General features: G+C 46.9%; 2 protein-coding genes across 4 annotated transcripts; both read left to right on the top strand.

Annotated features, from left to right (window-relative positions):
* The first annotated feature begins 11,052 nt into the window (after positions 1–11,052).
* Positions 11,053–13,037, top strand: LOC109744473 (DNA-binding protein S1FA2). Of its 3 annotated transcripts, none has more exons than XM_020303595.4 (3): positions 11,053–11,170; positions 11,278–11,348; positions 12,570–13,037. In XM_020303595.4, exons 2-3 carry the CDS (start codon positions 11,322–11,324, stop codon positions 12,783–12,785), a joined length of 243 nt encoding a protein of 80 aa, XP_020159184.1. In that variant the 5' UTR covers positions 11,053–11,170; positions 11,278–11,321; the 3' UTR covers positions 12,786–13,037. The 3 variants fall into 3 exon arrangements, with proteins under 3 accessions (XP_020159184.1, XP_020159185.1, XP_040255015.1); XM_020303596.4 differs by having other exon boundaries at positions 11,058–11,170; positions 11,281–11,348; XM_040399081.3 differs by having other exon boundaries at positions 11,125–11,348.
* Positions 13,038–16,545: 3,508 nt separating this feature from the next.
* On the top strand, positions 16,546–17,834 carry LOC109744482 (uncharacterized). Its single transcript, XM_020303606.4, has 4 exons — positions 16,546–17,023; positions 17,119–17,229; positions 17,348–17,428; positions 17,515–17,834. The coding sequence occupies exons 1-4, from the start codon at positions 16,781–16,783 to the stop codon at positions 17,587–17,589; spliced, it is 510 nt and encodes a 169-aa protein (XP_020159195.1). The 5' UTR covers positions 16,546–16,780; the 3' UTR covers positions 17,590–17,834.
* The last annotated feature ends 3,614 nt before the right edge of the window (positions 17,835–21,448 follow it).

Below are 21,448 nucleotides of genomic sequence, written 5' to 3'. Positions count from 1 at the left end.
TCTCATAGTCATAGGAACATGTATAAGTCATGAAGAAAGCAATAGCAACATACTAAACGATCGAGTGCTAAGCTAACGGAATGGGTCAAGTCAATCACGTCATTCTCCTAATGAGGTGATCCCGTTAATCAAATGACAACTCATGTCTATGGCTAGGAAACATAACCATCTTTGATTAACGAGCTAGTCAAGTAGAGCATACTAGTGACACTCTGTTTGTCTATGTATTCACACATGTATTATGTTTCCGGTTAATACAATTCTAGCATGAATAATAAACATTTATCATGATATAAGGAAATAAATAATACTTTATTATTGCCTCTAGGGCATATTTCCTTCAGTCTCCCACTTGCACTAGAGTCAATAATCTAGATTACACAGTAATGATTCTTACACCCATGGAGTCTTGGTGCTGATCTTGTTTTGCTCGTGGAAGAGGCTTAGTCAACGGGTCTGCAACATTCAGATCCGTATGTATCTTGCAAATTTCTATGTCTCCCACCTGGACTAAATCCCGGATGGAATTGAAGCATCTTTTGATGTGCTTGGTTCTCTTGTGAAATCTGGATTCCTTTGCTAAGGCAATCACACCAGTATTGTCACAAAAGATTTTCATTGGTCCCGATGCACTAGGTATGACACCTAGATTGGATATGAACTCCTTCATCCAGACTCCTTCATTTGCTGCTTCCGAAGCAGCTATGTACTCCGCTTCACACGTAGATCCCGCCACGACACTTTGCTTAGAACTGCACCAACTGACAGCTCCACCGTTCAATGTAAATACGTATCCGGTTTGCGATTTAGAATCGTCCGGATCAGTGTCAAAGCTTGCATCAACGTAACCATTTACGATGAGCTCTTTGTCACCTCCATAAACGAGAAACATATCCTTAGTCCTTTTCAGGTATTTCAGGATGTTCTTGACCGCTGTCCAGTGATCCACTCCTGGATTACTTTGGTACCTCCCTGCTAAACTTATAGCAAGGCACACATCAAGTCTGGTACACAGCATTGCATCCATGATAGAGCCTATGGCTGAAGCATAGGGAACATCTTTCATCTTCTCTCTATCTTCTGCAGTGGTCGGGCATTGAGTCTTACTCAATCTCACACCTTGTAGTACAGGCAAGAACCCTTTCTTTGCTTGATCCATTTTGAACTTCTTCAAAACTTTGTCAAGGTATGTGCTGTGTGAAAGTCAAATTAAGCGTCTTGATCTATCTCTATAGATCTTAATGCCTAATATATATGCAGCTTCACCGAGGTCTTTCATTGAAAAACTCTTATTCAAGTATCCCTTTATGCTATCCAGAAATTCTATATCATTTCCAATTAGCAATATGTCATCCACATATAATATCAGAAATGCTACTGAGCTCCCACTCACTTTCTGTAAATACAGGCTTCTCCAAAAGTCTGTATAAAACCATATGATTTGATCACACTATCAAAGCGTATATTCCAACTCCGAGATGCTTGCACCAGTCCATAAATAGATCGCTGGAGCTTGCACACTTTGTTAGCACCTTTAGGATCGGCAAAACCTTCTGGTTGCATCATATACAACTCTTCTTTAAGATATCCATTAAGGAATGCAGTTTTGACATCCATTTGCCGAATTTCATAATCATAAAACGCGGCAATTGCTAACATGATTCGGACAGACTTAAGCATCGCTACGGGTGAGAAGGTCTCATTGTAGTCAACTCCTTGAACTTGTCGAAAACTTTTTGCAACAAGTCTTGCTTTGTAGACAGTAACATTAGCGTCAGCGTCAGTCTTATTCTTGAAGATCCATTTATTCTCTATGGCTTGACAATCATCGGGCAAGTCAAACAAAGTCCACACTTTGTTCTCATACATGGATCCCATCTCAGATTTCATGCCCTCAGGCCATTTTGCAGAATCCGAGCTCATCATTGCTTCCTCATAGTTCGTAGGCTCATCATGGTCTAGTAACATGACTTCCAGAACAGGATTACCGTACCACTCTGGTGCGGAACATACTCTGGTTGACCTACGAGGTTCGGTAGAAACTTCATCTGAAGTTTCATGATCATCATCATTAACTTCCTCACTAATTGGTGTAGGCATCACTGGACTGTTTTCTGAGTTGAACTACTTTCCAATTCGGGAGAAGGTACAATTACCTCATCAAGTTCTACTTTCCTCCCACTCACTTCTTTTGAGAGAAACTCCTTCTCTAGAAAGGATCCATTCTTAGCAACGAATGTCTTGCCTTTAGATCTGTGATAGAAGGTGTACCCAATAGTTTCCTTTGGGTATCCTATGAAGATACATTTCTCCGATTTGGGTTCGAGCTTATCAGGTTGAAGCTTTTTCATATAAGCATTGCAGCCCCAAACTTTAAGAAACGACAGCTTAGGTTTCTTGCTAAACCATAGTTCATATGGTGTCGTCTCAACGGATTTAGATGGTGCCCTATTTAACATGAATGCAATTGTATCTAAAGCATAGCCCTAAAACGATAGTGGTAAATCGGTAAGAGACATCATAGATCGCACCATATCTAATAAAGTACGGTTACGACGTTCGGACACACCATTACGCTGTGGTGTTCCAGGTGGCGTGAGTTGCGAAACTATTCCACATTGAAAATGAAGACCAAACTCATAACTCAAATATTCACCTCCACGATCAGTTCATAGAAACTTTATTTTATTGTTACGATGATTTTCCACTTCACTCTGAAATTATTTGAACTTTTCAAATGTTTCAGACTTATGTTTCATTAAGTAGATATACCCATATATGCTCAATCATCTGTGAAGGTTAGAAAATAATGATACCCACCGCAAGCCTCAACTCTCATCGGACCGCATACGTCAGTATGTATTATTTCCAATAAGTTAGTGGCTCACTCCATTGTCCCGGAGAACGGAGTCTTAGTCATCTTGACCATGAGACATGGTTCGCAAGCATCAAGTGATTCATAATCAAGTCATTCCAAAAGTCCATAAGCATGGAGTTTCTTCATGCGCTTTATACTAATATGACCTAAACGGCAGTGCCACAAATAAGTTGCACTATCATTATTAACTTTGCATATTTTGGCTTCAATATTATGAATATGTGTATCACTACAATCGAGATTCAACAAAAATAGACCACTCATCAAGGATGCATGACCATAAAAGATATTACTCATATAAATAGAACAACCATTATTCTCTGATTTAAATGAATAACCGTCTCGCATCAAACAAGATCCAGATATAATGTTCATGCTCAACACTAGCACGAAATAACAATTATTCAGGTCTAAAACTAATCCCGACGGTAGATGTAGAGGTAGCGTGCTGACGGCGATCACATCGACTTTGGAACCATTTCCCACGCGCATCATCACCTCGTCCTTAGCCAATCTTCGTTTAATCCGTAGCCCCTGTTTCGAGTTGCAAATATGAGCAAAAGAACCAGTATCAAATACCCAGGCGCTACTACGAGCATTAGTAAGGTACACATCAATAACATGTATCTCAAATATACCTTTCACTTTGCCATCCTTCTTATCCGCCAAATACTTGGGGCAGTTCCGCTTCCAGTGACCAGTCCCTTTGCAGTAGAAGCACTCAGTTTCAGGCTTAGGTCCAGACTTGGGCTTCTTCCCTTGAGCAGCAACTTGATTGCCGTTCTTCTTGAAGTTCCCCTTCTTCCCTTTGCCCTTTTTCTTGAAACTAGTGGTATTTTTAACCAGCAACACTTGATGTTCCTTCTTGATTTCTACCTCCGCAGCCTTTAGCATCACGAAGAGCTCGGAAATTTTCTTTTCCATCCCTTGCATATTATAGTTCATCACCAAGCCTTTATAGCTTGGTGGCAGTGATTGAGGAACTCTGTCAATGACACTATCATCAGGAAGATTAACTCCTAGTTGAGTCAAGTGGTTATGATACCCAGACGTTTTGAGTATATGTTCACTGACAAAACTATTCTCCTCCATTTTGCAGCTATAGAACTTGTTGGAGACTTCATATCTCTCAACTCAGGCATTTGCTTGAAATATTAAATTCAACTCCTAGAACATCTCATATGCTCCATGACGTTCAAAATGTTTTAGAAGTCCCGATTCTAAGCCGTAAAGCATGGCACACTGAACTATCGAGTAGTCATCAGCTTTCCTCTGCCAGACGTTCATAATGTCTGGAGTTGCTCCTGCAGCGGGTCTTGCACCTAGCGGTGCTTCCAGGACGTAATTCTTCTATGCAGCAATGAGGATACTCCTCAAGTTACGAACCCAGTCCGTGTAGTTGCTACCATCATCTTTCAACTTAGCTTTCTCTAGGAACGCATTAAAATTCAAGGGAACGGTAGCACGGGCCATTGATCTACAACAACATAGATATGCAAAAACTATCTGGTACAAAGTTCATGATAAATTAAAGTTCAATTAATCATATTACTAAAGAACTCCCACTTAGATAGACATCCCTCTAGTCATCTAAATGATCACGTGATCCATATCAACTAAACCATGTACGATCATCACGTGAGATGGAGTAGTTTTCAATGGTGAACATCTCTATGTTGATCATATTTTCTATATGATTCATGTTCGACCTTTCGGTCTTAGTGTTCCGAGGCCATATCTGCACATGCTAGGCTCGTCAAGTTTAACCCGAGTATTCTGCACGTGCAAACTGGCTTGCACCCGTTGTATGTGAGCGTAGAGCTTATCATACCCGATCATCACGTGGTGTCTCGGCACGACGAACTATAGCAACGGTGCATACTCAGGGAGAACACTATACCTTGAAATTTAGTGAGAGATCATCTTATAATGCTACCGCCGTACTAAGCAAAATAAGATGCAAAAAAGATAAACATCACATGTAATCAAAACATGTGACATGATATGGCCATCATCATCTTATGCCTTTGATCTCCATCTCCAAAGCACCGTCATGATCTCCATCGTCACCGGCTTGACACCTTGATCTCCATCGTAGCATCGTTGCCGCCTCCCCAACTATTGCTTCTACGACTATCGCTACTGCTTAATGATAAAGTAAAGCAATTACATGGTGATTGCATTTCATACAATAAAGCGACAACTATAAGGCTCCTGCCAGTTGCCGATAACTTATACAAAACATGAGCATCTCATACAAAAATTTATATCTCATCACGTCTTGACCATATAATATCACAAAATGCCCTGCAAAAACAAGTTAGACGTCCTCTACTTTGTTGTTGCAAGTTTTACGTGGCTGCTATGGGCTTCTAGCAAGAACCGTTCTTACCTACGCATCAAAACCACAACGATTTTTCGTCAAGTGTGCTGTTTTAACCTTCAACAAGGACCAGTCGTAGTCAAACTCGATTCAACTAAAGTTGGAGAAACAGACACCCGCCAGCCACCTGTGTGCGAAGCACGTCGGTAGAACCAATCTCATGAACGCGGTCATGTAATGTCGGTCCGGGCCGCTTCATCCAACAATACCGCCGAATCAAAGTAAGACGTTGGTGGTAAGCAGTATGACTATTAGCGCCCACAACTCTTTCTGTTCTACTCGTGCATATCATCTACGCATAGACCTGGCTAGGATGCCACTTTTAGGGAACGTAGCAATTCAAAAAATTCCAACGATCACGCAAGATCTATCTAGGACATGCATAGCAACGAGACGGGAAGAGTGTGTCCACGTACCCTCGTTGACCGAAAGCGAAAGCGTTATGTTAACGCGGTTGATGTAGTCGAGCGTCTTCACGATCCAACCGATCCAAGTACCGAACGTATGGCACCTCCGTGTTCAGCACACGTTTAGCTCGATGACGTCCCTCGAGCTCTTGATCCAGTAGAGGGTCGAGGGAGAGTTCCGTCAGCACGACGGCGTGGTGACGGTGTTGGTGATGTGATCCGCGCAGGGCTTCGCCTAAGCACTATGACCGGAGGAGTAAACTGTGGAGGGGGGCACCGCACACGGCTAAGACAAATCTTGGTGTGCTATTGGGGTGCCCCCCGCCCCCGTATATAAAGGGGGGAGGAGGAGGCCGGCGGCTAAGGAGGGGCGCGCCAAGAGGGGAGTCCTACTTGGACTCCCAGTCCAAGTAGGATTCGCCCCCTCCTTCCTTCCAACGGAGGGGGAAAGGGGAAAGAGGTAGAGAGGGAGAAGGAAAGGGGGGCCGCGCCCCCACCCCTTGTCCAATTCGGATTGGGCTTGGGGGGGGGGCGCCACCTCCTGTGGCTGCCTCCTCCTCTCCACTATGGCCCATGAGGCCCATTAACTTTCCGGGGGGTTCCGGTAACCTCCCGGTACTCCGAAAAATCTCCGATCTTCTTCGGAACCATTCCGGTGTCTGTATATAACCTTCCAATATATGAATCTTTACCTCTCAACCATTTCGAGACCCCTCGTCATGTCCATGATCTCATCCAGGACTTCGAACAAACTTCGGTCACCAAAACACATAACTCATAATACAAATCATCATCGAACGTTAAGCGTGTGGACCCTACGGGTTTGAGAACTATGTAGACATGACCGAGACACATCTCAGGTCAATAATCAATAGTGGAACCTAGATGCTCATATTGGCTCCTACATATTCTACAAAGATCTTTATCGGTCAAACCGCATAACATACGTCATTCCCTTTGTCATCAGTATGTTACTTGCCCAAGATTCGATCGTCGGTATCATCATACCTAGTTCAATCTCATTACCGGAAAGTCTCTTTACTCATTCTGTAATGCATCATCCCGCAACTAACTCATTAGTCACATTGCTTGCAAGGCTTATAGTGATGTGCATTACCGAGAGGGCCCAGAGATACCTCTCCGATACTCGGAGTGACAAATCCTAATCTTGATCTATGCCAACCCAACAAACACCTTCAGATACACCTGTAGAGCATCTTTATAATCACCCAGTTACATTGTGATATTTGATAGCACACAAAGTGTTCCTCCGGTATTCGGGAGTTGCATAATCTCATAGTCAGAGGAATATGTATAAGTCATGAAGAAAGCAATAGCAATAAAACTAAACGATCATTATGCTAAGCTAACAGATGGGTCTTGTCCACCACATCATTCTCTAATGATGTGACCCCGTTGATCAAATGACAACACATGTCTATGGTCAGGAAACTTAACCATCTTTGATTAACGAGCTAGTCAAGTAGAGGCATACTAGGGACACTCTGTTTGTCTACGTATTCACACATGTACTAAGTTTCTGGTTAATACAATTCTAGCATGAATAATAAAAATTTAACATTATATAAGGAAATGTAAATAACAACTTTATTATTGCCTCTAGGGCATATTTCCTTCAGTCTCCCACTTGCACTAGAGTCAGTAATCTAGATTACATAGTAATGATTCTAACACCCATGGAGTCTTGGTGCTGATCATGTTTTGCTTGTGGAAGAGGTTTAGTCAACGGGTGTGCAACATTCAGATCCATATGTATTTTGCAAATCTCTATGTCTCCCTCCTTGACTTGATCGCGGATGGAATTGAAGCGTCTCTTGATGTGTTTGGTTCTCTTGTGAAATCTGGATTCCTTCGCCAAGGCTATTGCTCCAGTATTGTCACAAAAGATTTTCATTGGACCCAATGCACTAGGTATTGCACCTAGATCGGATATGAACTCCTTCATCCAGACTCCTTCATATGCTGCTTCCGAAGCAGCTATATACTCTGCTTCACACGTAGATCCCGCACGACGCTCTGCTTGGAACTGCACCAACTGACAACTCCACCATTCAATATAAACACGTATCCGGTTTGCGACTTAGAGTCATCCGGATCAGTGTCGAAGCTTGCATCGACGTAACCATTTACGACGAGCTCTTTGTCACCTCCATAAACGAGAAACATATCCTTAGTCCTTTTCAGGTATTTCAGGATGTTCTTGACCGCTATCCAGTGATCCACTCCTGGATTACTTTAGTACCTCCCTGCTAAACTTATAGCAAGGCACATATCAGGTCTGGTACATAGCATTGCATACATGATAGAACCTATGGTTGAGGTATAGGGAATGAATTTCATTTTCTCTCTATCTTCTGCAGTGGTCGAGCATTGAGTCTGACTCAACTTCACACCTTGTAACACAGGCAAGAACCCTTTCTTTGACTGATCCATTTTGAACTTCTTCAAAACTTTATCAAGGTATGTACTTTGTGAAAGTCCAATTAAGCGTCTTGATCTATCTCTATAAATCTTGATGCCCAATATATAAGCAGCTTCATCGAGGTCTTTCATTGAAAAATTCTTATTCAAGTATCCTTTTATGCTATCCAGAAATTCTTTATTATTTCCAATCAACAATATGTCATCCGCATATAATATCAGAAATGCTACGGAGCTCCCACTCAAATTCTTGTAAATACAGGCTTCTCCAAAAGTCTGTATAAAACCATATGCTTTGATCACACTATCAAAGGAAATATAAATAATAACTTTATTATTGCCTCTAGGGTATATTTCCTTCTAGTAACGGTAACGGTGGCAAAAGTAACAGTAGCAGTTTTGTAGCAATTTTAACAGTGGCGACGACAAAGTAAAGTAGTATGTGAAAATCTCGTAGGCAACGGATCAATGATGGATAATTATGTCGGATAGCATTCATCATGCAACAGTTATAACCTAAGGTGACACAGAACTAGCTCCAATTCATCAATGTAATATAGGCATGTATTCCGAATATAGTCATATGTGCTTATGGAAAAGAACTTGCATGACATCTTTTGTCCTACCCTCCCATGGCAGCGGGGTCCTAATGGAAGCTAAGGGATATTAAGGCCTCCTTTTAATATAGAACCAAACCAAAACATTAACACTTAGTGAATACATGAACTCCTCAAACTACGATCATCACCGGGAAGTGTCCAGACTATTGTCACTCTGGGGTTGCCGGATCATAACGCGTAGTAGGTGACTATAACTTGCAAGATAGGATCAAGAACACAAATATATTCATGAAAACATAATAGGTTCAAATCTGAAATCATGGCACTCGGGCCCTAGTGACAAGCATCAAGCATAGCAAAGTCATAGCAACATCAATCTTAGAACATAGTGGATACTAGGGATCAAACCCTAACAAAACTAACTCGATTACATGATAAATCTCATCCAACCCATCACCGTCCAGCAAGCCTATGCTGGAATTACTCACGCATGGCGGTGAGCATCATTAAATTGGTGATGTAGGATGGTTGATGATGACGATGGCGACGATTTCCCCTCTCCGGAGCCCAAAACGGACTCCGGATCTGCCCTCCTGAGAAGGAACAGGAGGTGGCGGCGGCTCCCTATCGTAAAACGCGATGAATCCTTCTCTCTGATTTATTTTCTCCCCGAACGTGAATATATGGAGTTGGAGTTGAGGACGGTGGAGCTTCGTGGGACCCACAAGCCAGGGGAGCGCCCCCGGGGGTAGGGCGCCCCCCACCCTTGTGGACAGCAGGTGGGTCCTTCTCGGTTGATTCTTTCACCAATATTTTTTTGTTTATTTCAAAAATATTCTCCGTAAAGTTTTAGGTCATTCTGAGAACTTTTATTTCTGCACAAAAATAACACCATGCAATTCTGCTGAAACCAGCGTCAGTCCGGGTTAGTTCCATTCAAATCATGCAAATTAGAGTCCAAAATAAGGGCAAAAGAGTTTGGAAAAGCAGATACGATGGAGACGTATCACACACACCGCCACGTCTGACCCGGCCCATGCTGGCCCACCCGACCCCACTTATATTCGCCCCCATCCTCTCGCCGGAGCAAACTCTAGCCAATCCACTCCACTCCCCTCCACTCCCTTCCACCACCCGAGCTCACCTCCGGCGGTTTGCGACCTTCTCCGCCATGGCAGGCAGCGGATCGGACTCCGACCAGTCCGGATCCGTCGACTGTGTGTCGTCCCGTGTGGGTTGGAGGAGGCAATGGCAGTCCGCATTGCACTCCGCCACTCCCAGGAGGACAGCGCCCAGCCGACGGACGGATCCATTTGCCGCGACGCCATAACGTCGGCTCATTGGGCACTTGGGTCCTGTGGTGCTGGATCCTCGCGGTCCCGGGCGGAAGACCTTTCTTTCCCCATCACCGGTCGGGCAGAGTATGAGTCCCACCAGGAACGAGCGGCCCGTCGTGGGAAGGAGAGGATAAGGGCCGCCGAGGCCCGTATCGCAGCGGAAATGGCGGTGACGGAGGCGGCTGTTGCGGCAGCGCGGGCGGATGCAGAGGAGGAAGCCATCCGCGCCCGCATTGTGAAGAAACGACAGCGGAGGAACACGCGCGCCCTCGCCGTGAGCAGAATCAGGCGGTCCGTGCCATGGCCGGACTGCCACCGAAGGAGGAGAAGGAGGACAACGACGGCGAGGACAACTCCGGCGACGAGCAGATCCGGCTTGATCCGTACTGCGTCTTCGACCGGTACTTCCGCGAGAAGGACGGCAAGGGCGCCGGGAAGGGCAAGGGCAGCCGTGGATGAACTCCACCATAGCCAAACATGCCAAATTTTGATAGTCCGATGGCATGTTTAGTGTAGTGTGATGGAGTAGCCGGGCGATGCGTGTGCGTCGATGTAGTTGCATGAGTTTGTATGGATTTGAGATATGGTAATTGAGGTGTCCGGATGTGGATTGAATTTTTTGAGGAGTGCCCAGTCAGTGCCCCCGGACGCGCCCGGGTGTGTCCGCGGGCGTTTGAGCGGCCGGATTTGCCAAGTCCGTCTATAGATGCTCTGATGGTAGTTGGACGCACCACTTGACACACTCTTAATTAATTAAAGTGACTCTTGAGGAGCTTCCGCAAGGGGTATCCTTAAGTAATTTTATTTTTCTGGTACCCCTTAACTAGTTGCTCTACTGGAAAAATGGACTTGAAGTTTTTTTTTTGCGGATGCGTGGAAGCTTGGCCCGAATTTTTTTCGGGATGCAAATGAAGCTCGAGCCCGACCCAGTTTTTTTGGGCCAGGTGGTCGGGCCGGGCTGCCCACGATCAGGTTTAGCACGGTGGCAACAGCAGAATTTTGTCACGGTCCAAACAAGATAAGAAAGCGGAACCAATTGACGTGGCGTAGAAACTTCCAAACAAAACAACCCATACGACCCACGCGAGGGGGACGTCAATACGGGCAAACAAAAGGGGGGAGATCGTAAGAAGGCCGCAGAAAGGTCCCAGCTGCTCGCAAAGGTGAGTTTTTTCGGAACCCACAGATCTTACGAGCCATCCTCCTCGAAGAACTCCAGTGCTTATCTTCTACTCGCCCCTGGCCTAATCCATCCAATCTTTCGGTTCAGAAGGCGAGGAGGGTGCGGTGCCTGGTCCAGATCTCGTGGCCGCCATGGCGGAGCAGTTCGCGGAGTCAGCGGTAAGGAATTTTCCGCCACTTCTTTCTTCTTCAGTGCGTTGTTTCAAGATCGCTCTTCTTTGTGCGCAGCTTATAGATGTGAGAGAGCGAGATGAGTTGTTTGCAGATCTGCCTTGCCCCTAACATCCCAGATCTGCCATTTATCTCCCCGCCCCGGCGGGTGAAAGGACGGTGCTTACTTAGTCACCGTGTGGCTTGCGTAGCGAGTAGAAACGCGCGGTGGCCGGCATCGTCATCGACCATTGCGCATCATACGTATTTCTGTGGGTAGATAGTTAGATCTGCATAATAACTAATAAATCATCTTATGTCTTCTCGGTGGTCGTAATTGTAACAACATATCATGGTTCTTTACAATAGAAAAACGATTGCAAAATGCTGAATTGTTTGAAAAGATTTGTTTTTTCACTTGCCAAGTTGGCGACTGTTTACTGCTCTGAGGTAGTGAATTTTAATCTGTTCAAGTATTGTATAGTTGATCCAACTTGTTTTCGTTGTTTAATTTGTGGCGCACCCCCTTACCTGTCTTGTGTCACGAGTACCTGAGGATAGTTTAGTGTAACTGTTTATACCATGTGTTTTACAAGTTTTTGACATGACGCCGAGTTTTACACTTATCTGCCTGCGAAAGGTAAATCATTTAGTGACTGTAGTGTTCTGTGATTAATTCGACATCCTAAACTTACTGTTTTGAGTATTTTTCTATCTAATGAATCCACTGAAATTGACTGTCGGCATGAATTGCCTTGTTGTTTTAAATGAATGTGTAGTTTCAGACACTGCAAGCTAGATGTTCTGGATATCCCCGTGCATCCTTGTGCCAGCGAACCTGCATCTCTCACTTTGACCACTTAGCTTTACCAATCCTGTTTCACTTCACTTTGGCTGTGACTTCTTGTATTCCTAAAATAGTCTCTGCTGTGAGTGTAGAAACGTGTAAATATATGAAACTTCAGGGTTACTAATCTATTGAAATTAAGCTTCAGTTTGTGCTGTTGTCAAACTCGTGACTGCATACAACAGCTCTGTATTAGAAGTGTCTATTATTATATATTGGAAACGATCGTTGATAATCTGAGCATGCGAAACTGTGAAGTATGTGACTTTTTCTTGCTAACCTAGTAAGGTATAATCCGTGCAAGCTCTACGCACGTACGTTTGTTTTGTTTTCACAAAAGTATATATGTTTTAGATTCTGATAGATCATCTCTTTATCTTCAGAACAATGTAATCATCGAAGAGGTGAACAAGGGCCTGAACCCTGGAATGATAGTCCTGCTTGTGGTTGCGACCACCCTGCTGCTTTTCTTTGTTGGGAACTATGCGCTGTACCTGTATGCGCAGAAGACGCTCCCTCCGAAGAAGAAGAAGCCAGTCTCGAAGAAGAAGCTCAAGAGGGAAAAGCTGAAGCAAGGGGTTTCTGCACCAGGGGAGTGAAGAGATCCATCGATTTCTCATGTCGATTGCTTTATGCTGGGCTCCTCTTTACCTGATAAAAAATATATACCATCTGGAGCTGCGGTGTTGAGCGACTGTTTATGTAGAAGCCTTGTCTTGAGTGGTACATCGTCGGTATTGGACACCTTATTTAAGTGAACTGATAAACCTTAGCCTAAATTAAGCTGCTCCTGGTCATAGTTTCTTTAATTAAAAACTTTGCTGGGGATCATCTGTGGCAAACTTGTTAAACTTGTGTAGCCGTTTGCAGTTTGGTATGTTGTGTTGCATTGTGGTTTGGCGTCTCTCTGTCCTTCTCAACAAAGGGTTTTTATTGGCTCAAATGGAGCATCAAGATGATACATCACACTGAACACACACCCGGCCTCTGCATAACTAAGATGCACACAGCCAACCCAACACACACACAGAAACACACCAGCAACTAGCAAAGTCATAAGACCAAAAGTTGTTTGCAGGTGTGGAAAAAAGAAAAAGAAACAAGAAATAAGCCCCAAAGCGATCAGGTGAACGATCGACAAACTACAACTGAGACCATATCCGCATCAACCATTGACACCACATGGATGACAAGGATCTTCAACAGCAACACCTTCAGGAAGGAAGCGACACTCAAGCGACGCCGTCACCGGATCGAACCACAAAGGCCAGTATCAAAGTTTTCACTTTGAAGAATCAGTCCGAACATATCCGAGCAATGCCTCCAACAAGGTAACGATGTGAAAAACATCGCCATTGCCAGGAATAACCACTCGGGTCTGTCCTAGGCTTTTGCCCCGGAGCTCGAGACCGGGTGCACATAGCACCACCATCCAAATCTCACATGTGTTGTCTCCACCACTTTTCCGCTATCCGAGCAGCTACAATTGGATCGCCGCTACTCCACAAACAACCCTTTGCGTCAAGTCATTGTCCATAATTTGTAACCCACCACTGGAGTCATCCACCGGATCAGGAGATAAAACCTCCCGAAGTCTTTTTGATGATGCCGTGGATCCGTATGAAGTCGTTGCAAAACAATCTACATACGCCACCATCCGGCCAATCGGATCAAAATCACCTCCACCATCCAGCACATCACCGCAGCCCCAACAATCCAGAGACCGCGTGGCCGGAGCAATGCCAAGACCACCGATGCCTCAACGACCGCCACGCCGGAGCCACCACCACAGATCGAGGGAGGTGGGTGCTGCCAGAGACGAGGGCCGCCCTGCATGAGGCATATTTGCGACTGTACGCAGCTAGTTGGTTCCTGGAAGACGTCAGGTGCAGCTCATGGGGAAACAGCCCGCCGCCACCATGGCCATTGCCAGTCCGCGACTCTATCCGACACCAGCCGCCGCAGACCACGACACCATCTTGGGGAGGAGGTCAGGGGCATGCGCAGCAAGCCAGGGGACCGATAACATGGCCTGAACTGAAGCACGAACAGCATATATCACTGTCACCGGCCTGCGAAGAACCTACGATGGTCACATCAACAGATGCCGGCACGGTCAGGCTGGATCCAAGCGAGAGGCTGGCGCGTCCTGGTGCTCGTCTCGGCGGCTGAGAGCGTCCTTGTGCGAGTCGCCGGCAGACGCAATAGCCGATTGCATCCATCTGAGCACGATTTGGACATGCAAACAACACGGCTTGGATCCACCATCTAAGCACGATTTGGACATGCAAACAGCACGGCTTGGATCCAACATCTGAGCACACATCCTGGACATGCAAACCGCCCAGGTTGGATCCGTATGCTATGGCTGACTAGAGCACGCCGCAACCACTGTCGTCTGCAAATCCAACGGCCACCGCCAAGGCTCCGCTCCAGCCGCTGCACGCGCCGCCATCCACAGATCCGACGGCCGCCGCCGGGGCTCTGCCACTCGCCGATCCAATCTGCACAAGGAGCCGCCAACAGCCTTCTTGTCGCCAGAACAGAGAAAGGCCCCGCCGCCGCCGCCACCGCACAGGCTTTGCCTGGCGCTGGCCTCCGGCGGCAGCGAGGGGGAGAAGCTGGTGATGGGGTCGAAGGTGTGGTGGATTTGGTCGCCGCCCGTGTCGCCTAGGGTACACTATACAGTTCCAACATGTTGACCAATTTTATGGCCTGTGCAAAATTGATCGTCCTGCGATTATTTGGCTTGTCTGCAAGGCTTGGGGTTTTGCTTTGCTATATGGGATATGAAGAAGTAGGTATTTCTTATGTCGAATGCAAAACAGGTAATCCCTTGGTACTTACCCCTCGAGTCCTCTCAAGTTATGAAGTTCTCATAATCCAAACTCCATTGCGCCTCAAACTCGAAGCATGAGCTTTACGAACTGTTCGGTCCACACAGCCTGTTTTGGTGACAATCATGTTTCTATGTCGACCCCGTTGTCTTTGCTGAAGTGGACCTAGATGACACGGAGGTGCCAAAGAGTTGATGATTTTGGCTCTAATTAGCTTTGTACATGGACTAAAGGCAATGATGTCAACTCATACCGCGTACAGTTTGACTCTTCAACCGAGCCAGCTCATACCGCAGTTTCCTTTTGGTTTAAGGAATTTCATTGGAATTCAGATCAGGTCTTCTTTGATTCTTATAGGAATTTTCCCCTTTAGAGCTCTTTGGTTCATAGAAATGGATTCCTATTCCTACATGAATAGGATTGGTTTCTATCCTCCAGATTTTAAAGGAAAATAAACATTAAGCTAGAATCAATGCAAAATTTCCTACCAAATGTCTGATGATACATGGAAATGGTACTATAGGCCGGCAGGATTTATCATGGTCATGGTTAACACCTTAACTACATACACAAGAGATACCTCGCACTGGTTGAAAAATCTGCTCCGGCTTGTCTCCTTTCCCCCTCTTCCCCTCGGACTGTTTGACCAAAAGATGAGAGCGGCCACCTTCCTTCCTTCCCCGTCCGTCTCACGCTCACACCCATCGATCAGCTGCAGCTGAAGGAGCGCAACCAACCCAACAAGAAAAACCGACCTTCTTGTCCCAAAGCATCTGCTAGCTAGCATGTTGCCTTCCACTCCAGCTAGTGACCACTGTAGTGGCTGACGGACGACAACACGCATCCACCACATCCATACCACAGCATTTGTGTGTCTTCCAAGCCTCGCGTTGCAGACGGCTTGTCCCCCTCGATCGTCTTCCTAGCTAATCCCCAGCTGCCGCAACCCAAAGCTACCTATCTACCAGTACTACGTATGTAGTATAGCTTAGCCACTCAAAAGCTATGCCAAAGTGCAAGTGGTGGTACTACCTAAGAAAGAAAGACATACACAATGAGACATGCATGCGCCGGCTCACCCGAATCACTTCCCCCGCACTGCACTGGGCTGCACAGTCCGATCCCTGTCGAGAGCGAGCGAGAGGAAGAGTTACTTGCACTCGACCCCAGCCAGCCAGCCAAGACGGCATGGCAGCTCACCTAACACGGGCCAACTACAGGTGCAGGGCAGATAGCAATACAATACGAATATACTACGATCGACATGGTTTCTCTTCTGTCTAAAGCGATCGTTGGTTGGTTCGGCGCACGTACGATCGATCACCCGGCCACATGCATGCAAACCACTGAAATGATGCTTTGCGTTCTTTGATTTGAATTTCCTCCGCTTTTGTTTTGTTTCCCGGGCCCCTTGCATTGCATTGTGCGACGCAGCCGTTTCACCTCACCCGACCTCCCCTTTTATACTGTACAACAGAATCGACGGATCGATCGCATTACTGCTTCCGCGGCCATAGTTGCAGCCTGCCTGTTGCGTAGACGATAAGCATGCGACGGCTAAAAGCGACAAGGACTCGCCGCCGGTTGGTGATATAAGTGGCGGGGAGACGCCCCGGCCGTGAAGACAAGGTATAGGAAGAAGAGAGAATACCACTGCGCCAACTAGTAGCAACTCAAGAGTCGATTGATTACGTTACGTGAAGTGCGTCGATCGATCCCTAGGAAGGAAGGAAGGAAGCAAGCAAGGATAGGATAGGATGCAGGGCGAAGTGGAGCAGCAGGCGCCGATGCAGATGGTGCTGCGGGTGAAGCACCCGTCGTCGCTGTCCAGCGGCAGCGAGGAGGCGTCGGAGGGGGAGGGGTCGTCCAGGTCGGCGCTCTCCGTGTTCAAGGCCAAGGAGGAGCAGATCGAGAGGAAGAAGATGGAGGTCAGGGACAAGGTCTTCGCGCAGCTCGGCCGCGTCGAGGAGGAGTCCAAGCGCCTAGCATTCATACGACAGGTACCTACCTAGTACTCCTAGCTAATAGTAGTACTACTCTTCGGTTACGACGTAGCCTAAACCATACAGCTCAAACGAAAATGATGTGTTTGTAGGAGCTGGAAGGGATGGCCGATCCTACGAGGAAGGAGGTGGAATCAATACAGCGGCGGATCGACACCGTCAACCGCCAGCTCAAGCCTCTCAGCAAGAGCTGCGTCAAGAAGGTGACAAGGACTTCCTGGACGTGACATAGAAATTCTACTTACTTACTTTCACTGCATTCATTATATATATTGACATGTGGATTTTATTGTTGTTGAACTGGGAAAACGAACAAAACAGGAGAAAGAATACAAGGAGATTCTCGAGGCGTACAACGAGAAGAGCAAGGAGAAGGCCATACTTGTCAACAGGCTAATAGAGGTGCATCACCTCGTCTTCTTCTTAGTTAAATATATCAGCTGCCACATTATTAGTAGTGATCACTTTACTCCGCTCTTCATGTGCAGCTGGTGAGCGAAAGCGAGAGGATGAGGATGAAGAAGCTTGAAGAGCTCAACAAGACAGTCGATTCACTCTATTAGTTAGACGTAATAATAATGTTAATTACCACGCCCGAGAGCTTAATTTCGCTGTGCAATCTCCGTCCGTCCCATGGATTTGAATGTATGTGATCTGTACGTGTCAGCTTGTAACTCACACCATGTCGTGAGCGATTCTTCTTTAATTTTCGCCTTTCTTCTTGCTTGCTTCCTTGTGATTGACGGGTTTGTTGAGTCCATCTTGTTGCACTGTCGTTGTCGAGTAAAACTGACGTATTTAAACGAAAGGGACCAAGGAACAAGACTGACAAAAAAAGGGTGAACATCGCTGGAATTGGTGTCGTGTGTGTTCATTCATTCTTGGCCAATGTTGATCGTTCATCCATTGTTGTCGTTGTTAGCTAGCGGCAGCTAATATGCTAGAGAGAGGCCGAGGGGAGGTGCCCATTGATTCTTCCGTTAGTGCTTATAAGTAGCCCACCTAGTACTGTCCCGAAAAAGGGTGCTCTTGCAGTTTCCGACTTGAAAGGTCAGCAGCTCAGCACTGTCGATCTTGCAACACCATCAGCACTGATCCTGCTGGTCAGCAACCACCTGACTGACACCCATAACGAACTGGTGGGTGGCTAGAGCCAGCGGCTACTAACCGGGGGTTAAAACGTCACGTTTAGCAGCGAAACTTCGTCGGATCGACCTAGGTAACATTTAATTAAGCCCCAGGAAAGGAAATGATGAGCGCTTGCTTCTTGGTAGAAGACTGACTCATGATGCAGGTGGCTAGCTGGTCCCTGAGTGAGTGAGTGAGATGGAGCCATGACTCATGATGCTGATATATAGGTAGGCGATCGACGAGACAGGCCACATGAACCCCAGGTGATTAGTGCACGCAAAGGCCCAAGCCATGAAGCCATCTTTTGGCTGGCTCCATGCTCGCCGTCCCGGAGCATGCATGGACTGATGAGTGAGTATGGACCAGCTGGTATGTATGGTACCACATTACATCACCGAATAGGCGAATAATGTCAGTACTTGTGGCTCCAGCCATCACGCCATTATAAGCTGTTCAATTACGGTACGTGCATGCTTAGGTGAAGGTGAGTACTTGTTGTACGTCCACCGGATCGTCAGTCCTTGTCATGTCACACATCTCCTCACTCCACTCTCTGCAAGATGGTGCTGGTCACTTGCTTCAGATTCAGTACAATGCAAAGTAGATGTGTGTGCTGCCTATTGCACTTGAAACAGTAGCACCGTAGAAGCAGATGAGGGCAGTAATAGCGATCTGGCACTGGCATCAGTTTCATAAGCCAGTTAATAGTTGGCGCGCCGTACTGGACCCGAAACAAAACTGTAGCAAAAGGCATTGGCTGGAGTCGGGGTCCGTTTATGCATTGCATCAACGTATGCATGTCCCCATTTCCATGAGGAGCAGGTATATTAAAGCTCCAAAGTGATAGGCGAGACTGACCTGCAATCGTATTAGCACACGTACGTACACGGCCGCGTGCAATAAGTCAATATAATGTTGTCAGGCTGTCGGCTGTCTCTAGTGCTCCTAATTTTAGGTGACACCACACGAAAAGTACGTGGATTGTTCAGCCATCACAGGCAATATAGATACTACGACTTCTTCAGGAAAAGGCTTCGTATTTATGTTAAAAGGACTTCCGATGATACAAGACATCTCAAAAACTAGATGATGACACACCGCATGTTGCAGCGGATATTTGTAGAAGGCACATAAAACAAACGATTGTGTGGCATGCACTCAATCTTTCATCAATATTCTTTAGCCTAGATGATGGAGTATCATGCTATTTGTTATTTTCAGGCAGACCAAACAAGTGTGACGCACCCAAACACAGACGGGGTTGCTAAATCTTAGTCGATTGAGACTTAACAACGAAGTCTCAGTCGATACTATATTTATCAGATCTTATGTGGTGATGCACGTAAAAAAAGTATTTCTTCTTTTTTATAGGTTTCATGACTTGAGTGAGACCTCGTTAAGTCTCAGTCAACTGAGATCTAGCCACACCCAAATACAAACTATCTAAATTTATTTTAATATAATATATATGGAGCTTCCATCTACAGCAATGATGCATCTGGGAAAAAGAACAATGGTACAAAAATAGAACAACAAAAAGGATACAAGAGAATATGTTGTCCATGTACTGCTTGTCCTCGGTGTTGGAGAACGGTTTGGCGATGCAATACTCGATGTATTGATCGGGTGCAGGTGCACGTATATAAAGAGTACAAGTGGGCCTCAACCTCAACTATATAAGACTAGGAGGTGGGCCAGGATATACACATATACATGCAACACATATATTCAATCCCCCCCCCTCCCCCCCGCGCAGTCGAAGTGTCGCCGGAGACACAGAGACTGGACCGAAACTCCTCAAAGACGGGAGTAGGCAATCCCTTAGTCATCACGTCAGCAAACTGTTGCGTCGTTGGAATGTGGAGAACCCGAACACAGCCAAGTGTAACCTGCTCACGAACAAAGTGAATATCGAGCACAATATGCTTCATACGACGATGGTGCACCGGGTTGGCGGAGTGGTAGACCACGCTGACGTTGTCGCAGTAGACAAGTGTGGCCTTGTGAACATCACAAAGCAACTCCTGGAGCAGCTGACGGATCCAAGAGCATTCCGCCACGGCATTAGCCACGACCCGATACTCTGCCTCGGCACTGGAACAGGAGACCGTGGGCTATCGCTTGGATGACCAAGAGATCAACGAGGGCCCAAGGTAGACGCAATAGCCGGACGTAGAGCGCCGGGTGTCGGGGCAGCCTGCCCAGTCGGCTTCCGAGTAGGCGACGAGGTCGGTGGAGGCGGAGGCCGTCAGGGTGAGTCCCAAGGACATGGTGTCGCGTATGTAACGAAGAATACGCTTCACCAAAGGTCCAATGGGAGTCAGGCGGGGGGTGCATGTGGAGGCACACCTGCTGAACAATGTACTGCAGGTCGGGGCGTGTCAGCGTCAGGTACTGTAAGGCACCAACAATGGAGTGATAAAACGCTGCATCGGATGCGGGAGACCCCTCCGGGGCAGAGACCTTCGCCTTCGTGTTCACAGGAGTGGGTGCTGGCTTGCAGTTAAGCATACCAGCGCGCTCCAGAAGCTCGTGGGCGTACTTCTGCTGATGCAGAAAGAAGTCGTCAGCCCGACGGACAACCTCGACGCCAAGGAAATAGTGCAGAGGCCCCAAGTCCTTGAGGGCGAACTCATCACGAAGACAAGCCGTGAGCCGCTGAAGGAGCTCGGGGGCGGACGCCGTGAGGATGATGTCGTCGACGTAGAGCAGCAGATATGCAGTGTCAGCTCCCTGATGATACACAAAGAGTGAGGCATCAGAGCGAGTGGACCGAAAGCCCAGAGACTGCAGGAAGGCGGCGATACGCTGGTACCAAGCCCATGGTGCCTGCTTCAACCCGTAAAGAGAACGGGAGAGAACGCACACGAAGTCCAGATGCTCGGCGTCGACAAAGCCAGTGGGTTGCTCACAGAACACCTGCTCGGCAAGATGACCGTGCAAGAAGGCGTTGGAGACATCCAACCGATGCAGGAGCCAGGCTCGCGAAACCGCCAACTGAAGCACTATGCGGATCGTGCCCGGTTTCACAACCAGAGCGAAGGTGTTGGTGAAGTCCACGCCCGCACGTTGCCTAAAGCCACGGACCATCCACCGAGCCTTGTAGCGCTCAAGAGAGCCATCCGGACGGGTCGTGTGGTGGAACACCCACTTTCCAGTGATGACATTGGCACAAGGGGGTCACGGAACAAGATGCCACGTGCGGTTGCGCTGCAAGGCGTCGAACTCCTCCTGCATTGCTGCGAGCCAGTGGGGATCCCGAAGGGCAGCGCGAGCGGAGGTGGAGTTGGG

Source organism: Aegilops tauschii, chromosome 2 (genome assembly GCF_002575655.3).
Source record: "Aegilops tauschii subsp. strangulata cultivar AL8/78 chromosome 2, Aet v6.0, whole genome shotgun sequence".
Lineage (NCBI taxonomy): Eukaryota > Viridiplantae > Streptophyta > Magnoliopsida > Poales > Poaceae > Aegilops > Aegilops tauschii.
The sequence above is the reverse complement of the archived record's forward strand: the minus strand, read 5'-3'. Positions and strand labels throughout refer to the sequence as shown.